At 48.2% G+C, this 15747-nt stretch overlaps 1 protein-coding gene across 5 annotated transcripts in view; it reads right to left on the bottom strand.

The window, feature by feature from the left end:
* HLF (HLF transcription factor, PAR bZIP family member) overlaps positions 1-15413 on the bottom strand; it is a 52332-nt gene extending 36919 nt beyond the window's left edge. For 2 of the 5 annotated variants that reach the window (XM_026513195.4, XM_026513196.4), the window contains exons 1-2: positions 14908-15413; positions 12434-12769 (exon numbers count right to left, since the gene is read on the bottom strand). In XM_026513195.4, coding sequence (XP_026368980.1) covers positions 12434-12769; positions 14908-15022 — 451 coding nt within the window. In that variant the 5' untranslated portion in view covers positions 15023-15413. Of the gene's footprint in view, positions 1-12433; positions 12770-14219; positions 14267-14907 lie in introns of those variants that run through there. The other 3 variants (XM_057317739.1, XM_048223958.2, XM_048223956.2) reach the window with 3 other exon arrangements.
* Positions 15414-15747: the final 334 nt, after the last annotated feature.

Genomic DNA, 15747 nt, shown 5'->3' with positions numbered 1-15747 from the left:
GTCCATTTTTCCTATCTGGAGACCTCCATGCCACTTTTCCATCTTATAGGGGAGTTAAGAAGAAAGTGTCTAAGAGGTTTACACTAGGAGGAGCAGAAGGCCAGGGAGTTGGCTACCATGGGGGACCCCCCGTCCTGCCTCTCCCCACCCAACAGCCCATCACCAACAACTGGGGGGGGGGCCTGCTAGTTCTCCACCCCACGACCTAAAGGTGTCACCAAAGAGAAAAAAGAAGAAACACAATTCACAAATCTTAGAGAACGTTGGAAAGGCCTGAGAGCCCCTAGAGAAATGTATGTAAGTTCCATTTCTCCCTTCCCCTCTTCCAAGCTCTCCCAGGCACAGAGTCAGAGGCTGCTGGTAGGGGATGGAGATGGAAGACACCACCCTGGACCCATGCAGCACACATCCCCTAGCAGAGCCACCCAGGAACGCAGGCAGTTACACTGTCACACGACTACAACCAGGGTTTCCGGGTGGAGTAGATCTTTCCACGGAAGTCGATACACGCAGGATGCTCAGCCCCTCTGCCTCCTCATTACTCTTTCTTCCTGAGAGTGACACGGAAGCTGGGGAGCGGTTTCCAGGCCCTCAGTGCTGTAGCACAAGACGCACTCCTGCTTAAGTGTCCATACATGACGACGGAGGCAGAGGAAGAGAGAAAGAGTAGAATACAGACGCCAGTGATGAAAGCGACCGCTCCTACACTGAGCACTGCTCAAGAGCTTTGCATGTATCGCCCCGTTTACTCCTCCAGGAATCCTCTGGAGCAGGCATGATCTTCCCCATGTTCAGAGCACAACAGAGGCAGAAGAGCGACAGAGCCAAGATCTAAGTTCAGGCCGGAGGGTTAACCCCCACATCATGCTGCCCTTTGATGCAGGGAAGGGGAAGAAGGAGAGGAAGTTTCTCCAAAGAGATGATTGTTTCATTGGTCAAATTCAAGGAAAAAAAAGAGAAAAAAACCACACTATCCTTGGGGATTGGTTTAGGATGTCCTCTCCGATGGTAGGTAAATGGACAAAAATGCTCCTTTGGTTCCATACACTTACTGCATAGGAAAACTTAAGTTTATGGATATAGAAGGCACGTGTGGTGGAGCAGATGGGGGAGCGAGACAGACAGAGAGAAGCTGCGACAATTTGGTGGGAACACCGATCTGTACTGCTGCAAATGTCCCAAGGACAGACGTACTCCCGCCACTCACTAACAGACATTGCGATTAGAACATCAATTCATACACACACAGGTAAGGTCTTCAAAGACGAGTTTATACTCAAATAAGTTAAAATGTGCTTAAGGTTCTATTTGCATAATTAATCCGCTTGGTGATATCTTTCTCCATAAAGAAGATGTAAATTTCAGCTTCATCAATTAAAGGTCAAATGATCACAAAATCTGAATCAATGCGATGTGACTATCAGGAAAACTGAAGGGTAGGACGAGAAACAGAATATAAACAAATTCAAATTGCTTCCTCACACCTAGTTTTTGGAGTAGTGAAATTTCATTCGTCTTCAGACTTGTAAGGAATCCAGTAACTAAATGCTATTAAATGGCCTGTTCTGTTTAAATTTCACTTTCAAAGCTAAAAAATACTTATTTTTTGACACAGATGTAAATATCATTTTAAAAAGCATTCAGGTGGTTACTGGCCATTTGAAATAAATATATGCTAGATTCCACCAAGAAAAAAAGATACCTACCTCCCCGGGGAAAGTGTATTAATATAAAGAAATCAACTGTAGTGAAATAAATTCTATGAAATTCTTACAAAGTCAGTTTTATAAACTTATCCTCAGAAAGTCTACCAAGGCTTTTACTTCTCTCTTCACACATTCTAGATCTTTCTTCTCTAAATCTTTCCGTAGCCTTCGGTCTCTTAAAAGCAATATTATTTTGACTGGATCTGAGATCCCCATCCTATTTTTAAACTTTTCTCTAGTAAAAGCCTCCTTAATCTCCTTAGTGATACGAACTAATGAGGCCCACAGCTTCATGAATCCATTCTAAGGTGAACTGAGTCTTCTGCTTAATCCTCAGGGCAGATGGAGTTTAACTGTTTGCCACTCTCCTGTAGCAGTACTCTTCATATCTCGGGGTATTGAGATCTCTGATCTGGGTAATCTGATTACTACGAATCTAGATGATCTTGTCCATCTGGTTTACAGCATGGATTCCCATTGGTCAGAGCCGGGTGGAATCCTTCCCCAAACAAACCTTCCCTTTCCCCATTCGATTCAATTCAAGAGGCATTTATCGTGCATGAATGGACAGCCTCGCTTCTTAACTCTTTCCATTAAGTGCAGAAGCACTTACAGAGCAGCAAGGAGACTTTCCTTCTCTGCTCTGCTGTCCAGGCCTGGATTCCATAGCAAAGACATCAAATCAGACTGTTAAACCCAGAGCTAATTAGAAAAGAAAGCATTGCTCTTCCCCACTCAAGGAGTTTTCTGCCAAAGCACTTATTTTTGCTGATCCATTTATGCAATCCCACTTTCTAAGAGAACATTTTGTCACAGATGATTTAGTGTCGCAGCTCCCCGGAGCGTCTTTCCGTAGTCTGCACTTATTGTTTTTAGGAATCTACGGTCTCCCAGGCAAGACTGGAGAGGGAAAGAGGTTTCATTAGCCACAAGCCATCTCTCATTATAAGACCCCAAATTCCAAAGCATCCTTCCAAAAATCATTAATGAAAAAAAAAATCCCAGATGAAACTTCTAAAAACAAAAGTTTCAGGAACCTTGTGTGACAGTGGAACTGTGTGATTTTTCAGGACAGAAAGTGAGACTGGATTCCCATCATGAGCTCAGTGGGTAGGGAGTTGAGACAGTGAGGATGTGTGTTAAAGTCAGAAGAGAAAGAAAACAAACATTTTAGGAATTTCCACCTTCAGTCACGGACTGTGTATCCACCAGAAGCCAATTTCACCGAAACAAGTACTGTACGGTTTTCCCCCAACAGACCCTCAATTCTGCCAACACTCCCGTAATTGTCTTCCGTACATCGCTGGAGGTGAGACCGCACACACTGACTGTTATTTTTTAAGTTAACTGGTTTGGGTTAGGGCAGCTCCTCCAGCTTTCTGCAATCTTGGCTTGACACCAGAATACACTTCAGGGGTATATGGGCAAGTCACTTCATGCACGTGCCATTCGGCGTCCCCATCCCATCCCCCAGACCCTGTCCCTGCAACACGCACAAAGCCCCTTTCCTCTAGCAGCATTCCCAATGTGACACACACACACACACACACACACACACACACACACCCCGTACGTAAGTGTGATGTGCAATTAATTCTGGTTTGAGGGGAGAAGGAAGCCACAAATACAAGGTCAGGACTCAAGAATGCAAAACTATAATGATTCCTTTGTCTCTCAGGAGTAAAATTAATAAGCTGGCCAGAAACTTGGCGAAGTATTTTTAGCTGGATATTACCGCTGCGGGTAATCCTTAGAATCAGGTACGATTTGTACCACTGAGGCATTCACGCCTTCTATCTGTTTCTCACATACACATATACACACAGAACAACAACAGCAAAACCACACTCGGAAGTCAGTGCGATACACTTGTTTGCAAACCTAGTAGGCTTATAAAATAGAGGCATTCAGAAGTGATGAATGTTAATGGGTTGGGTTTATTAAAATCTATTTTTCTACTCCTGGGAGACCAGGCCTGCTTTTGGACTTTTAAATTCTGAACCATTCAAATCCCTCCAACTATTTCCTTGCCAAAGAGTGTTTCCCCCCATCGCTAAAATCATAAAGCCCAAAATGATGGGCTTTATAAGTGAAACCTAAACCCTGTGTTTTTGAATTACTTTCTCTAGATCATTAGAACATTGTGCTTGCAAAAACTGTTTGATGTTCAAGGGAGAGTATTTATTTTCAAAATAATAATAATAAGGAAGTCCCAGTTTGCCAGAGGAAACTATTGTGAAGTACCTAAAAATGTTTCAGATCCAACCTTGAACCGAAGTGGAAACGGCCACATGCTCCCCACCTCCCTCCTCGCAAACCTTCAGTGGCTCCCCACTGCCTACTGGATCAAGTTCAGGCTGCACAGCCGGGCATTCCTGCAGCTGCCAGCTTGCCTGGCACCTCCGTCTCCAGACTCATCGCCCTGACTCCTTCATACGAATTTCCCGCACCAGCCAAGCTGGCTGCACATACACCTTGTCCCCTCAACGCCCCACGTTCCTGCCTCTACAACCCTGCCACCCCGCTACCCACTCACCACTCTGGCTCTCCACCTCTCGTCCCACACCCAACACAGGGTCCAGCGCTTCCTATTGTCTGCACTGCTCCCTTATTTATTTTTAATTATTTTCCTCACTTTCTGGATCACTCTTCCATCTTCTCTTTTCGGTAGATTTATTGGAGGCCTCTCTGTCCCATCGTTTGGCACCAAGGACATGCTCCTCTGTCCTGTCACTCATCCTTTTACCTCAAAGTTCTATCTTCCCTACTAAATTGCCATCTCTTTGAGACCAGAGGCCAAGCTGTACCCTTGTCTGTCTTCCCCAGGGCACACCACAAAGTGAAAGCTGATGCTATTTCTGGGGACAAGCCACACTGCTCCTAAAACTTCCTCTGTCGCTCCCTAACCTTCACGTCATTGACAAGAGAAAAGTAACAGACTGACTCACGCCTGGTAAAGGCTGGCCCCCTGGGGGCCGGGGGCCATGCTAGACCCTTTGTGCACACTACCTTTTAGAAAGCTCACAGAAACTGAACAGAGATGTTACCCTGTAGATGAGAAAAGGAAGGTGCAGAAAGAGTAAGGATTTATGCATTACAGGACCGTTTGGGAGAGAGAGGAATTATTATTCTGGAATGCTTATGCAAAGTCTTGCTTATAAGCAGGAGGGTGAACTAGACCTCTCTCCTCCTCCAGCACCGGGATATGCCTTATGGCTTCTTTACCCCTGAGTCCTTATATTGCCTTCAAGTAGAATTACTAATGCCTATTATTAAAAATTCAATGGTAACATCAATTGATTTGCTAGCAAATAAGTCAGGGAGAAATCTTCTAATCAGGAACTTCTTTGAACTGCATTTTGTCTGTTTCAGTTTTTAACCTCATGAGCAAGGGGGAATGATGACAGGTAGCAGTTAACTACCTCGGGTTACCTAAAACTCAGAGGCCAAGAGGGGCAAGCAAGACTGGGCAGAGGGGCAGAGGAGAAATTCAAATTCCTTGACCAGAGGCCTTACTGGGCTAGGAAAGGGGGCGTATGCAGACGCACCAGGAGACCAATGCTGGGTCCTCCCAGGAGAAAGATCAGGTGGTAATGAGGACGCCACCCACCGCGGTTACGAGCTGTTATTGAGCACTTACTGTGTGCCAGGCACTGTGCCAAGGACTCAATAAGCGCTGGCTCACAGGACCTTCCCAAATCCCACGAGGCAGATCCAGTGATTGTTTCCCAAGTTCCAGATGGGAAACCAGAAGCAGATCATTTAAATGACCTGCCCGAGATCCTGAGTGAGCACCAGTCAGGATCCACACCCAGGCTGGCTGGTTTGTTGGATACTTTTTTTTTTTTTTTTCAGATTTTACTTATTTATTTGACAGAGAGAGAGACTGCCAGCGAGAGAGCCAGCGAGAGAGGGAACACAAGCAGGGGGAGTGGGAGAGGAAGAAGCAGGCTCCCAGCGGAGGATCCCGATGCGGGGCTCGATCCCAGGACTCCGGGATCACGCCCTGAGCTAAAGGCAGACGCTTAACGACTGAGCCACCCAGGCGCCCCTGGTTTGTTGGATCTTAAGCTCTAAGCAGCTGCTCTATGGCCCATGTGGAGCTGCCCCAGACACGGGGCCATTCTGATGGCAACGGGGGCCCGGCCGGCATCCAGGTCTTCAGGAAATTTAGGTTCATTCCAAAACAATGGCTTAGGGGCTTTCGGGTCAGGACATTTACTGGAGGAATACCAAAAACATACTAAATGAAAGATATTCTCAACCACTTCCATTACAGAATCAAATGCAGACCCTGTCCCTCCCTTACGTGTTCTTTCCCAATGTTTTCTTTAATCCTGTGACTTCCCCTGCTACTTCCCTCTTCCCTCCATGTTCACCACTGAGACATGAAAAATGACTCCCGGGGAAGAGTGACCAGTGCAGTTGCAGGACAGGTTCCAGAGAAGCCTCATAAGTCATGGGTGTCTTCTCATCCTCTGGCTTTCTGCATTAGGATGTTATCAAAGCTTTTCGCTGCCCACCTTGCCCACCCTGCCCACCCCTTTCTTTCTCCTCCACCTAGTTTTGTCTTCATCTTCCTATTTTTCTAGTCTGGTAGGCACAGTGCTCAACTGGAAAACTCTGCCAAGACCCTTGGCAGGAGCTGGCCTCCAGGAATCCCGCCCGCCGCAGCGGTGCAGAAAAGATAGGGCCTCTGGGCAGACAGGCGCAGGAGAGAGGGCCGAGTTTGGGGTCTGGCTACAGGGCTGGGCAGAGCAGGTTTCCCTGGCGTATGAACTGCCCTACAGGGCTCAGCTTTCTCATGCCAGGGTCAGGATTACAATTTCTTGCTGGCACTTGCTGTAGCTTGCCTGGGAAGAGAAGCAAGGTCTGGGGTGGGGGACGGAAGCAAGCCAGCACGCCACCCAGAGTTGGGCAAGCTCGACAGGGCACAGCCACGTGCCTGAAGCACACGGTCACGCAGGCAGGCAGCCAGGGTTGCAGGGCTCGCACGAGAGCTGGGGGGGCGGTGGGCGGTGCAGAGGGAAGGGGGGCTGGGCACCAAGCGGGTGGCTGTTTCCACACTGGCAGAACAGGAGCTGCTCACCCAGAAGTGATGCTGCTGGGTTAATACCAGGAAGTCACTTGTCCTAACCCAGAATGAAGGAGCAAAGTCAAGCAGGCTACACAGAAGAAGGATTGGGCATGCTGGAGGAAAGGAAAAAAAAAAGAAAAGCATGTCCTATTTTTGCAGAGAGAAGGGGACTGGATGAAACAAATCCCTAAATGGAAAACGGGGGTTGGGAATACAGTCTAGTTCTTTCCCTGCTCCCATACCACTGGCATCAGGAGAGCCGCTCCGGGCCCGGAGTATTCCTCCTGCCACACCCCGTGCCAAACCGTCAGGTGCTGCCCCGTGTAACCCTGCAAAACCCCACGGCGGGGGGGCTCTTTATCATGTCCACGCTATTGAGACGTAACCTGAGGCTTAAAGAGGTATGCAAGTCGACACAAAGTTGCACAGCAGGCCCGTGTGGGTCTAGGATGGGATCCCAAGCCCCTAGGTCCAGAGCTTACGCTCGTCACTGCCACCCCACCTTCCACACCCACCTGAAAATACCTCCCGCCAGAGAACTAGGAACTCCTGTCCTGGGAATGTCACAACAGGTCAAAGCTAAGAGAAAAGGACAAGCCTGTCCTCTACAGGGTGTGGTGGGGAAGATAAACTCTAACAAGAGAACAAGAAACAGAAAAACGGCTGCCCGCCTCCAGGAGAGAGCTGACTCTCTCCCCTTCATAATGTCCTTGATCCCAATAAATGCAAAACACTTCCAAGATACTTGAGGCGCAGTGCACAGCAACTATCAATCACGACGCTCCAACCTGCAGACGTATCAGTGTGCTGGATGGGAAAATATAGAACTGCATGCCCTTAAGGGGAGGGAGAAGCTGAAGCTGCATCTCATGAGGTGGAGAAAAGCAAGAGAATCCCGAAGCCTGGGCAGGACCTCCCACAAGCCCAGACCCACCAGCACAGAAGTCCCCGCCGTCATTACTCAGATCCCATGGCCAGCATGCTCCTTCCACGCCAAAACCGGATCCTGGAGGAAGGTCAGCAGAAACAGAGCACAAATCCCATCTTGCAAAGGTACAGTGGGTTCTCCCTCACCTCCCCACTCTTCTTTTGCCGCCCACTGATGCCCTCCTCTTCCCACACACCGCTGCATGGAAGGGTTTTCACTTCATGCCGTAACCAGCCATCATCACGGCCCAGCCTCACAACGAGAAAGACAGCCTTCTTAATTCTCAGCTGAATATGGGTCTCACAGTGGTAGGACACCCCAAGCTATTCAAAGAAACACCACCAGAGGAAACGATTTCAAATCTGGCTTTACAAGCATGTGATTTAAAAATAACTCTGCCTTTGTCTGCTACAGATGACTTTCCCTAAAGGGACTGCTGTCCTTAAAGCAATCGCTCAATTCTCTGGGCAAACAGACTCTTGTTTTTCCAGTACCCAGAGCACACCTCCAGGAGAGCACTCCCGGGTACCATCTCTGATAGCATCTGAAAGGCAAACATCGAAACAGTCAGGACAACTCCTGCCATCTCCGCTGACCTGAGACCCTCCGGAATGTGGCCCCTTGGACGACAGAGAAGACGGTCCAGGTGGCTACAGCATCCAGCAACCACCACTCTTCCTTCATCAAGACGTCAGCCCAGAAAGCTGAGCTATCATCCCATAGCCACGAGAGGTTTCAACGGATCCCTGAGTTACGTCTTCAAGGAAAACTGTATTTCTTCGGATATCTGATTTATTCTTTGATCAGACAGCTAGACAGAGGAATAAGGATGGGTGGGCACAAAACAGGAAAGGGGGTTCAGGGGCCATCATGGTAGCGGAAAGAGAATTCGTTAAGAATGCTCACCTTGTCGTTCCAAGACACACTTGCGGGGAGAACCTAGAAATGCATTAGTTGTCAGCTTATGGCTTAATTTCCTTTCAACCAGACAGGTAGCACTCACGACACCAGGCTACTGAGCATAACTCAAAAGATACATGCTGAGCAAATACAGAAAACAAATGTTTAATAAAATTGCTTTGCAATTATCTCCTGATTCGCTGGACGTCATAGTTTCATCATCTAACAGCGTATAACCATGCTCTTATTCACATGATATTTCTTCTTGGCAACCTAATGTCGTCTGACCTTCTCAAAAGTTTCGCCAGAAAGCATTACAGGAGGCAAAAAGCATCCGTGTGTGTGTGTGTGTGTGTGTGTGTGTGTGTGTGTGTGTGTGAGAGACAGGATCCTGAGCGATGCCCAGATTTTGCTGTCCAGATTGAAAGTCTCTATCAGTTCTCAACAGGGGTGATTTTGCCCCCTGGGGGACAGCTGGCAGTGACTGGGGCATTTTTACTTGTCACAGGGTAGGGGCAGGGGGGTGACTGGCATCGCCCAAGGCACAGGACAGTGGCCCACAGCAGAGACTTATGTGAAACCGCAACAGTGCCAAGGTTGAGAGATCTTGATCTAGACTGAAATGATGCAGTTCCCAGAACGCTCCAGGCTATACACGGACTCTTCCCTTCCGAGGACTTCTCTTCCTCCAGTTTAACTGGGTATTTCTGTTCTGGTCACCACTGTGATGACACAGAACGATCAAGAACTTTCTTCCTTTTCACTTTTGTTTGGGACATACCATCCGTCCATCAAGCCCACCTCCCTTAGACATTTATTTTGCATTAGAAACTTCTAATGACCGACACTGCCTGAGTTGTTGTGGCACAGTGTTATTGTCTCTGTATGTGCCATATGAAGACCTTTAGCTTTTTTCCCCTTCTTGTTAGGAGTATCGAGTTTTCAATGCGAAGAAGATTATTTTGAAGTAGGTTTCCATTACCAAAAAAAGACATTTAAATGAAGAGCTTATTTCTAGATTCCAGTGCCCCCTTTGATCCTAGTACCTTCCCCTGTGATCTAACAAAATCATTTCTGCTGAAACTCAGGAGTCCTTTGTCACAGACTGCAAATCTGATTGGCGCACCCCAAGTCTTTTTTGGTTTTGTTTTGTTTTTTATCTTTTTATTCTTAGGCAGTTTTATTTTTTTCCTCCCAAATACTATATTTAATATTGCTACATTTTTGTATTTTTTTAATTCAATTAATTAATATATAATGTATTATTAGTTTCGGAGGTAGAGGTGATTCATCAGTCTTATATAATACCTAGGGCTCATTATATCACATGCCCTCCTTAAAACCCATCACCCAATTACCCATCCTCTACCCCCTCCCCTCCAGTAACCCTCAGCTTGTTTCCTATGATTAAGAGTCTCTGATGGTTTATCTCCCTCTCTGATTTCATCTTGTTTTATTTTTCCCTCTCTTCCCCTATGATCCTCTGTTCTGTTTCTTAAATTCCACATATGAGTGAGATCACATGATAATTGTCTTTCTCTAACTTATTTCACTTAGCCTAATACCCTCTAGTTCCATCCATGTCGTTGCAAATGGCAAGATCTCATTTTTTTGACAGCTGAGTAGTATCCCACTGTATGTATATGTGTGTGTGTATGAGTGTGTGTATGTGTGTATGTATATATGTATGTGTATATGTATATATACACACACCACTTCTGCTCTATCCATTCATCGGTCAACGGACATCTGGGTTCTTTCCATGGTTTGGCTATTGTGGACATTGCTGCTACAAACATTGGGGCACCCCAAGTTTTTGAGTCACTGATTAATACTGATTCTAATAAGCTCTGATAAATGGCTTCTAAGGAAGCCACCAAATCTCAAACCCTGATTCCTGATTCTCAGTAGGAACCAAGATGGGGGGACCCAATATTTACATGCCTTTTGGGGGAAAAAAAACATATTTCTAACCTGGCACACATCTTGTATTTGCCAGGGGATGGAGAAAGACCTGTCAGCTGAGTGTAAATGTTAAGGCTGGAACACATCAATCCGATAACTATTGGCCAAAATCTCTTGATATTTCTTTCCAGAAGGGGGGATGGTTATACATGGTTCCTAAGTATTTTAAGAAGGTAATTCAGAAGACAGGATTGAAATCCGTGATAAACGTTGACACATGTACGACGACAACTGCTCTCATTAACAGAACATCTACTGTCACTGGATCCTTTATACATATTACATACAGCTTTCACATTAACCCAATCCCATAAAAATTATAGCCTTCTATACAAAGGTAAACTGAGGCTCGGAGAGGCTACATCACTTCCTAAAGCTACAAAGTGATTAAGGCTCATTCTGCAGAGCAGAGTGACTGAGATACGAGGCACCTTCTCACGGGGGCTCCAGCCCCTTCTCCCCGGTTTCAATGGTTATTTCACAGATTATCTGTTCCTGGGAAGAAACAAAACCATGGCACTGTCTATTCCAAGGAATGCGGGCTTGGGGTCACATCAAGGAGTATAATCCCTTGCTTCTACAGCCTCCTGCGGTGGGAAGAGGTTATGACTTAATTCCATTCCAGCCAGTGGCCTTGAGTTATCACTCAAAGCAGGTTTTGGAGAAGGAGGCCAGCGCAGAAAGACGTGAACTCCAGTACTAATATTTCAAGGCAGGAGTGTTCTCTTCCTCCTTTGACTCATTTCCTTCCATTTTAATCTCGCTCTGCATGTCACAGAAATTCTACGCGAGGCAAGGACACAGAGTTCAGGAACGATCTCCAGCACAAGTCCTCCATTGTCCTGTTTTCTGTGTCCCCTGCAGCAAAGGCCCTCGGCTCAGTGACCTTCCTGACAATTTATCTGGCTGAATCTTTGTTCCTGGTTACCTGGGCACGTGAAATGCGCTTTCTTCCTGTTCATTTTGCACCACACAGTGTTAACGGCATGAAGCCAGGGCTGAGCCACCTCAATCTGTGTTTATATCTGAGCACTGAGCACTGGGTTTTGAAGTCCTGGACATTTCGGGTGATGTTTCCATGTAGTATTTCAACACCGCTTCCAGCCGCCCTTGCGGGCTTTGACAGGCATGGATTTAGTGTGATGAACAGATGAAAATGAAAAAAAAAAAAAAAAAAAACCCAAAACTGGAAGAACAATGTGGTTTATGGGAATGATGGGGTTGTGGCCCTGAAGAAGGCTAAACCTTGCTTAACAGTGAGACGTGCTTTTAGACTCAATTTCTCAATCAATGAGAACGCAAAAGGAAAAGGATGAAAAGGTGAATGGCCCCACACCCCTAACTCATATATTCTTTTCCCCCTTCAGGCGAAAGAAAAATGAATGTAGGTGAACCATACACGGCCTTGGAGAGAGTCTACCCGCATCATGCAGCAGCGTCCTATATCTATGTGCTTGGGAAGGAGGACAAGGGGCAAGGAGAGGAGACGGGTGCCTACAGTGTCCAAACCGTTCCCTGTAGGCTGGTGTTTCTTAAACTGCAGTCCTTGGATCAGCCGCATCAGTATCCCCTGGGGTTCAAAATGCATACTCCTGGGCCCTCACCCCAGACCTGAAAAATCAGAATTTCTGGGGTAGGTCCATAGAACCCGCATTTAGCTGACTGTCCGGGACATAAGGATGCTCACTGATGTGGGACAATCAGGGCTGTGAGTGAAATACAAGCTTCCTCTTTCAGAGCCAGCCAATCTCCCTGACTGTGAAGATATTTGTGCCCCCCCCCTCTGCCGCGCCTCCCAACCCTATCCCTCCCTTTCACCCTCTTCCCCATATGAAGGGAGAATCTTTTAGAATTTACCTGGTCTGATGGGGCTCTGCATGCAGTTCGGGGACGGGATGCCAGGGTGAATGGGTGCAGAGGCCCGACTGCTGAGGTCCATGACGGAGGGGGCCGCGGAGGAAGCCGGCTGTAGCCCAGGAGGGTGAGGGCTGTGGTCATGCTGGGACGGGCTGGGGGGAATGCCATTTTCCGACAAAAACTCCTCCAGGTCCATGTATTCCAACTGGAAAGTATCTCCGTCATAGGGAAGGGTTTTGTCCCATAAGGTGGGTCCCAAGAATGCTGACTGGGGGACCGTCGGGCTATTACTCTCATCATCCAGCTTCTTTTCCTTGTCTTTATCTTTACTAAATGCTGCAGAAAAGGGGGAAAGTTGGACTTTAAAAAAGAAAAAAAAAAGCGTTGCTTTTTAATCACCCCTCCTGGCCTCTGCTACAAAACACCACGTTCGAAATGCTCTCACAAACACCAGCGTTCTTCTCCGGCTGCTGGCTTGTGTGGATCTAGAGTTAAAAGTTCAGACAGGACATGGATCTCTGCCTGTTTTTCAACATCTTCCTATTTACTTTGGAAAGAAATCCTTAGTCCTTGGGACAGGGCTACAGGCTGATCTAGGATATAAACAAGGGAATGCAGTTTTCGAATACATGATTAGAGGAGACAATTTAGATCTACAGTGAGAAGGTAACACCTGCAGTTAATACAATTGCTGTGATTTTTGAGAAAACAGTCAATAACCAGGCATGATTTCTCTTCCAGGAAATTCATTACAGTAACAATATGAGGTCATTCAGACTTAGCCAGTGAGCTGGGGATCTGGGGATTCTAATTTTGGTAAAGTAGGGACTCTCCACCCTCCTTTGAAACCATGCATTGAGCACCTACTATATACCTGATACTTTCCATATATTATCTCCAAAAATTTCATAATAGATCCTCAAATAGCTATTTCCCCCATTTATAATGAAGACAGGCTCTAAGACCTGAAGGAACTTGACCAATGTCTCACGCTGCCAGAGGAGAAAACTGAGAACTTCCTGAGCCCACATATGTTTGTTTAGAAAGCCACTGGGGCACCCTATATTTTATAAAAGGAGGGTTTTTTTTAAGTGTTTTTTTTCCCCTCTTCCCCAAAGGCTTAAGTATGATTCAATTCACAAAAATTACACATGTATGCAATCTGTCAAAAGCACAGCTATTGGAAAGGTGATTACATACCGACGATGGAGGTATGCAGCTATGTCCTACCAGAAGCACCGCTCACCCCAGGTCGTCTTTAAACCCTGCTCTGGATTTTGCCCATTCTAGTACTCAGGCGCGGGTGGAATCTGGGATTAGGGAATCTGGCTTCTGAGTTTCTTCCTCAGAGAAACACAGCCTCCACTGCCATCCATTCTAATCCTCTAGTCTCATCTCCTGAGAATTTGACTTCAAACACCCACAGATGCAAAAGACAGCAGGCAGCACCTTCCTCCCAAGTGCTACTCCTTAAAGGAGAGTTAAAAGGAAAGCTATACTTTGCAAAAGGCGAACCAAACCCCTCCACTCTTGCAATGCAACAGGTTGTCCCCCTGCTAGGAGAGAAGATGCGAGTACTCCCAAGCTATTTGTAGCCAAATGATCTTTCGAGACTTTTACACTCTAAGCCGCACGGTCCGCATTGACTACTGTGGCATCGAAGGCATGAAACCGCATCAGCCCAAATGACAAATCCCTGGCGGCACCAGCTCGGTTCGGCGCCTCCTCGCCCGACCCCTCCTCTCCCGCTCCAGCCAAGGTTGCCTGGGGGAGGTTTGGGACTTACCAAGAAAGGGCTCAAGCCAGAGGAGGCTCCTGCGCGGATACACGTGAGCCTACTCCGCTCTCCCCTCCCACCAGGAAAAGTGCACGGGGAAAGTGTCAGAGCTGGAGGCGTGCACAGCTTCCCGCCCAGAGACCACTCCCCCCCCGCGCCAGCCCCAGCCCCCACCCCGCTTTTTGAATTACCCCTGGCAGGGAGAGCACTAGGCTCCGCTCACACCTCGCGAGGGCCGGTTGCCAACTAACACACAAACAGTAGCACGATCCCAAAACCCAGGCTACGCTGCGAGACCACCCACCCCCAAACAGAACCAGGCCCTCTGGTTTCTCCTCCCCAGCCCGCGAAGCTCTGCCCTCGCGCAGGCGGTTTCACTCTGCTTGCGGAGAAGCCTCAATCTAGGGAACACTGACCTGTCAAGTTATGACTCCCACCTGCGCCGCAGGACCGGGACCCAGAGAGCCTGGGTCGGTCCCAGCACTATTTTAAACGTTGCTCAGTGAGGGGATTCCCCCACCTTTTGGAGGAGGGGGGTGATGGGTGAGCTCTTGAAATTTCAACAAAGCAGGGATAGGGTGCCAGGGGACAGGGAGGGAGGGGATGGATGCTCCAGGAGGGTTGCCCAGCCAAGGAAGGGGACCCCCAGGAGCGTCGCTCCTTCCCAGAGCGGGGCAGCCAGGAAGGCAGCGCTCACCGTCTTCGTGATGAAGGGGGAGCTTCAGCGGGTTCTCCAACAAGGACCTGAGCACGCCGTAGGGAGGCGGAATAAAGGTGGGATTCAGGGGGAGCGGTCGGGACATTTTCTCCATCGCGATGCACTCAAATTTTTTTCTTAAAAAAAAAAACCCCAACCGCCCCCCAAAATGTTGCTGAGCTTTTTCCTCCGTCCTTTGCCAAAAGTACTCGCTTTCAAGGCGGTGGAGACAAGAAAAAAATTACTTATATCTTTATAAATACATCTGCATAAGAAAATAAAAACAAAAAACTTTCGGGTTCCCAGTGCAGATGGTCCCCGGAGAGCGCGCCAAGTGCCCGCGGGCTCCTCGGCGACGTGCAGGATGCTCTCACCTGCCTCGAACCCCTCGTCCTGCAAAATGTTCAAAATTGCGAAAAAGAAAGAAAAAATATGCAGATGGCTGCAGAAGGGCGGAAGGCACCGCGCCGGCCCGGCCCCCACGCGCCAGCACCCGAGGCTGGGCGCCGTCCCACCCCACCCCCCTCCCCGCGCCGGCGGCCGCTGCTACCCCGCGCTCCGCGGCCCCGCAGCGCCGGGCTCAGCGCATCCGGCCACCCATGTGCCGCGGCCCTGACAAGAGTGACGTCAGGGCCCGCACCGCGCGCCGATAGGCGTGCAGGGGCGGAGCCACGCGCGGCACCGCCCGCCTGCCCCACCCGCCCCGCCCGCCCCGCCGCCACGTGTTTAGCGTCGTCGCGCGCGCGGATTTTCCAGGACCCTGCAGAGCTGGCCCACAGGAAAGACAGGTATCAGTTCCCCTGGATCACCGACCTGGGCTGAGAGCTTAGATTTTTCAGA

This window comes from Ursus arctos, unplaced genomic scaffold, assembly GCF_023065955.2.
Source record: "Ursus arctos isolate Adak ecotype North America unplaced genomic scaffold, UrsArc2.0 scaffold_24, whole genome shotgun sequence".
Classification (NCBI taxonomy): domain Eukaryota; kingdom Metazoa; phylum Chordata; class Mammalia; order Carnivora; family Ursidae; genus Ursus; species Ursus arctos.
This window is presented reverse-complemented; position numbering and strand designations above follow the sequence as displayed.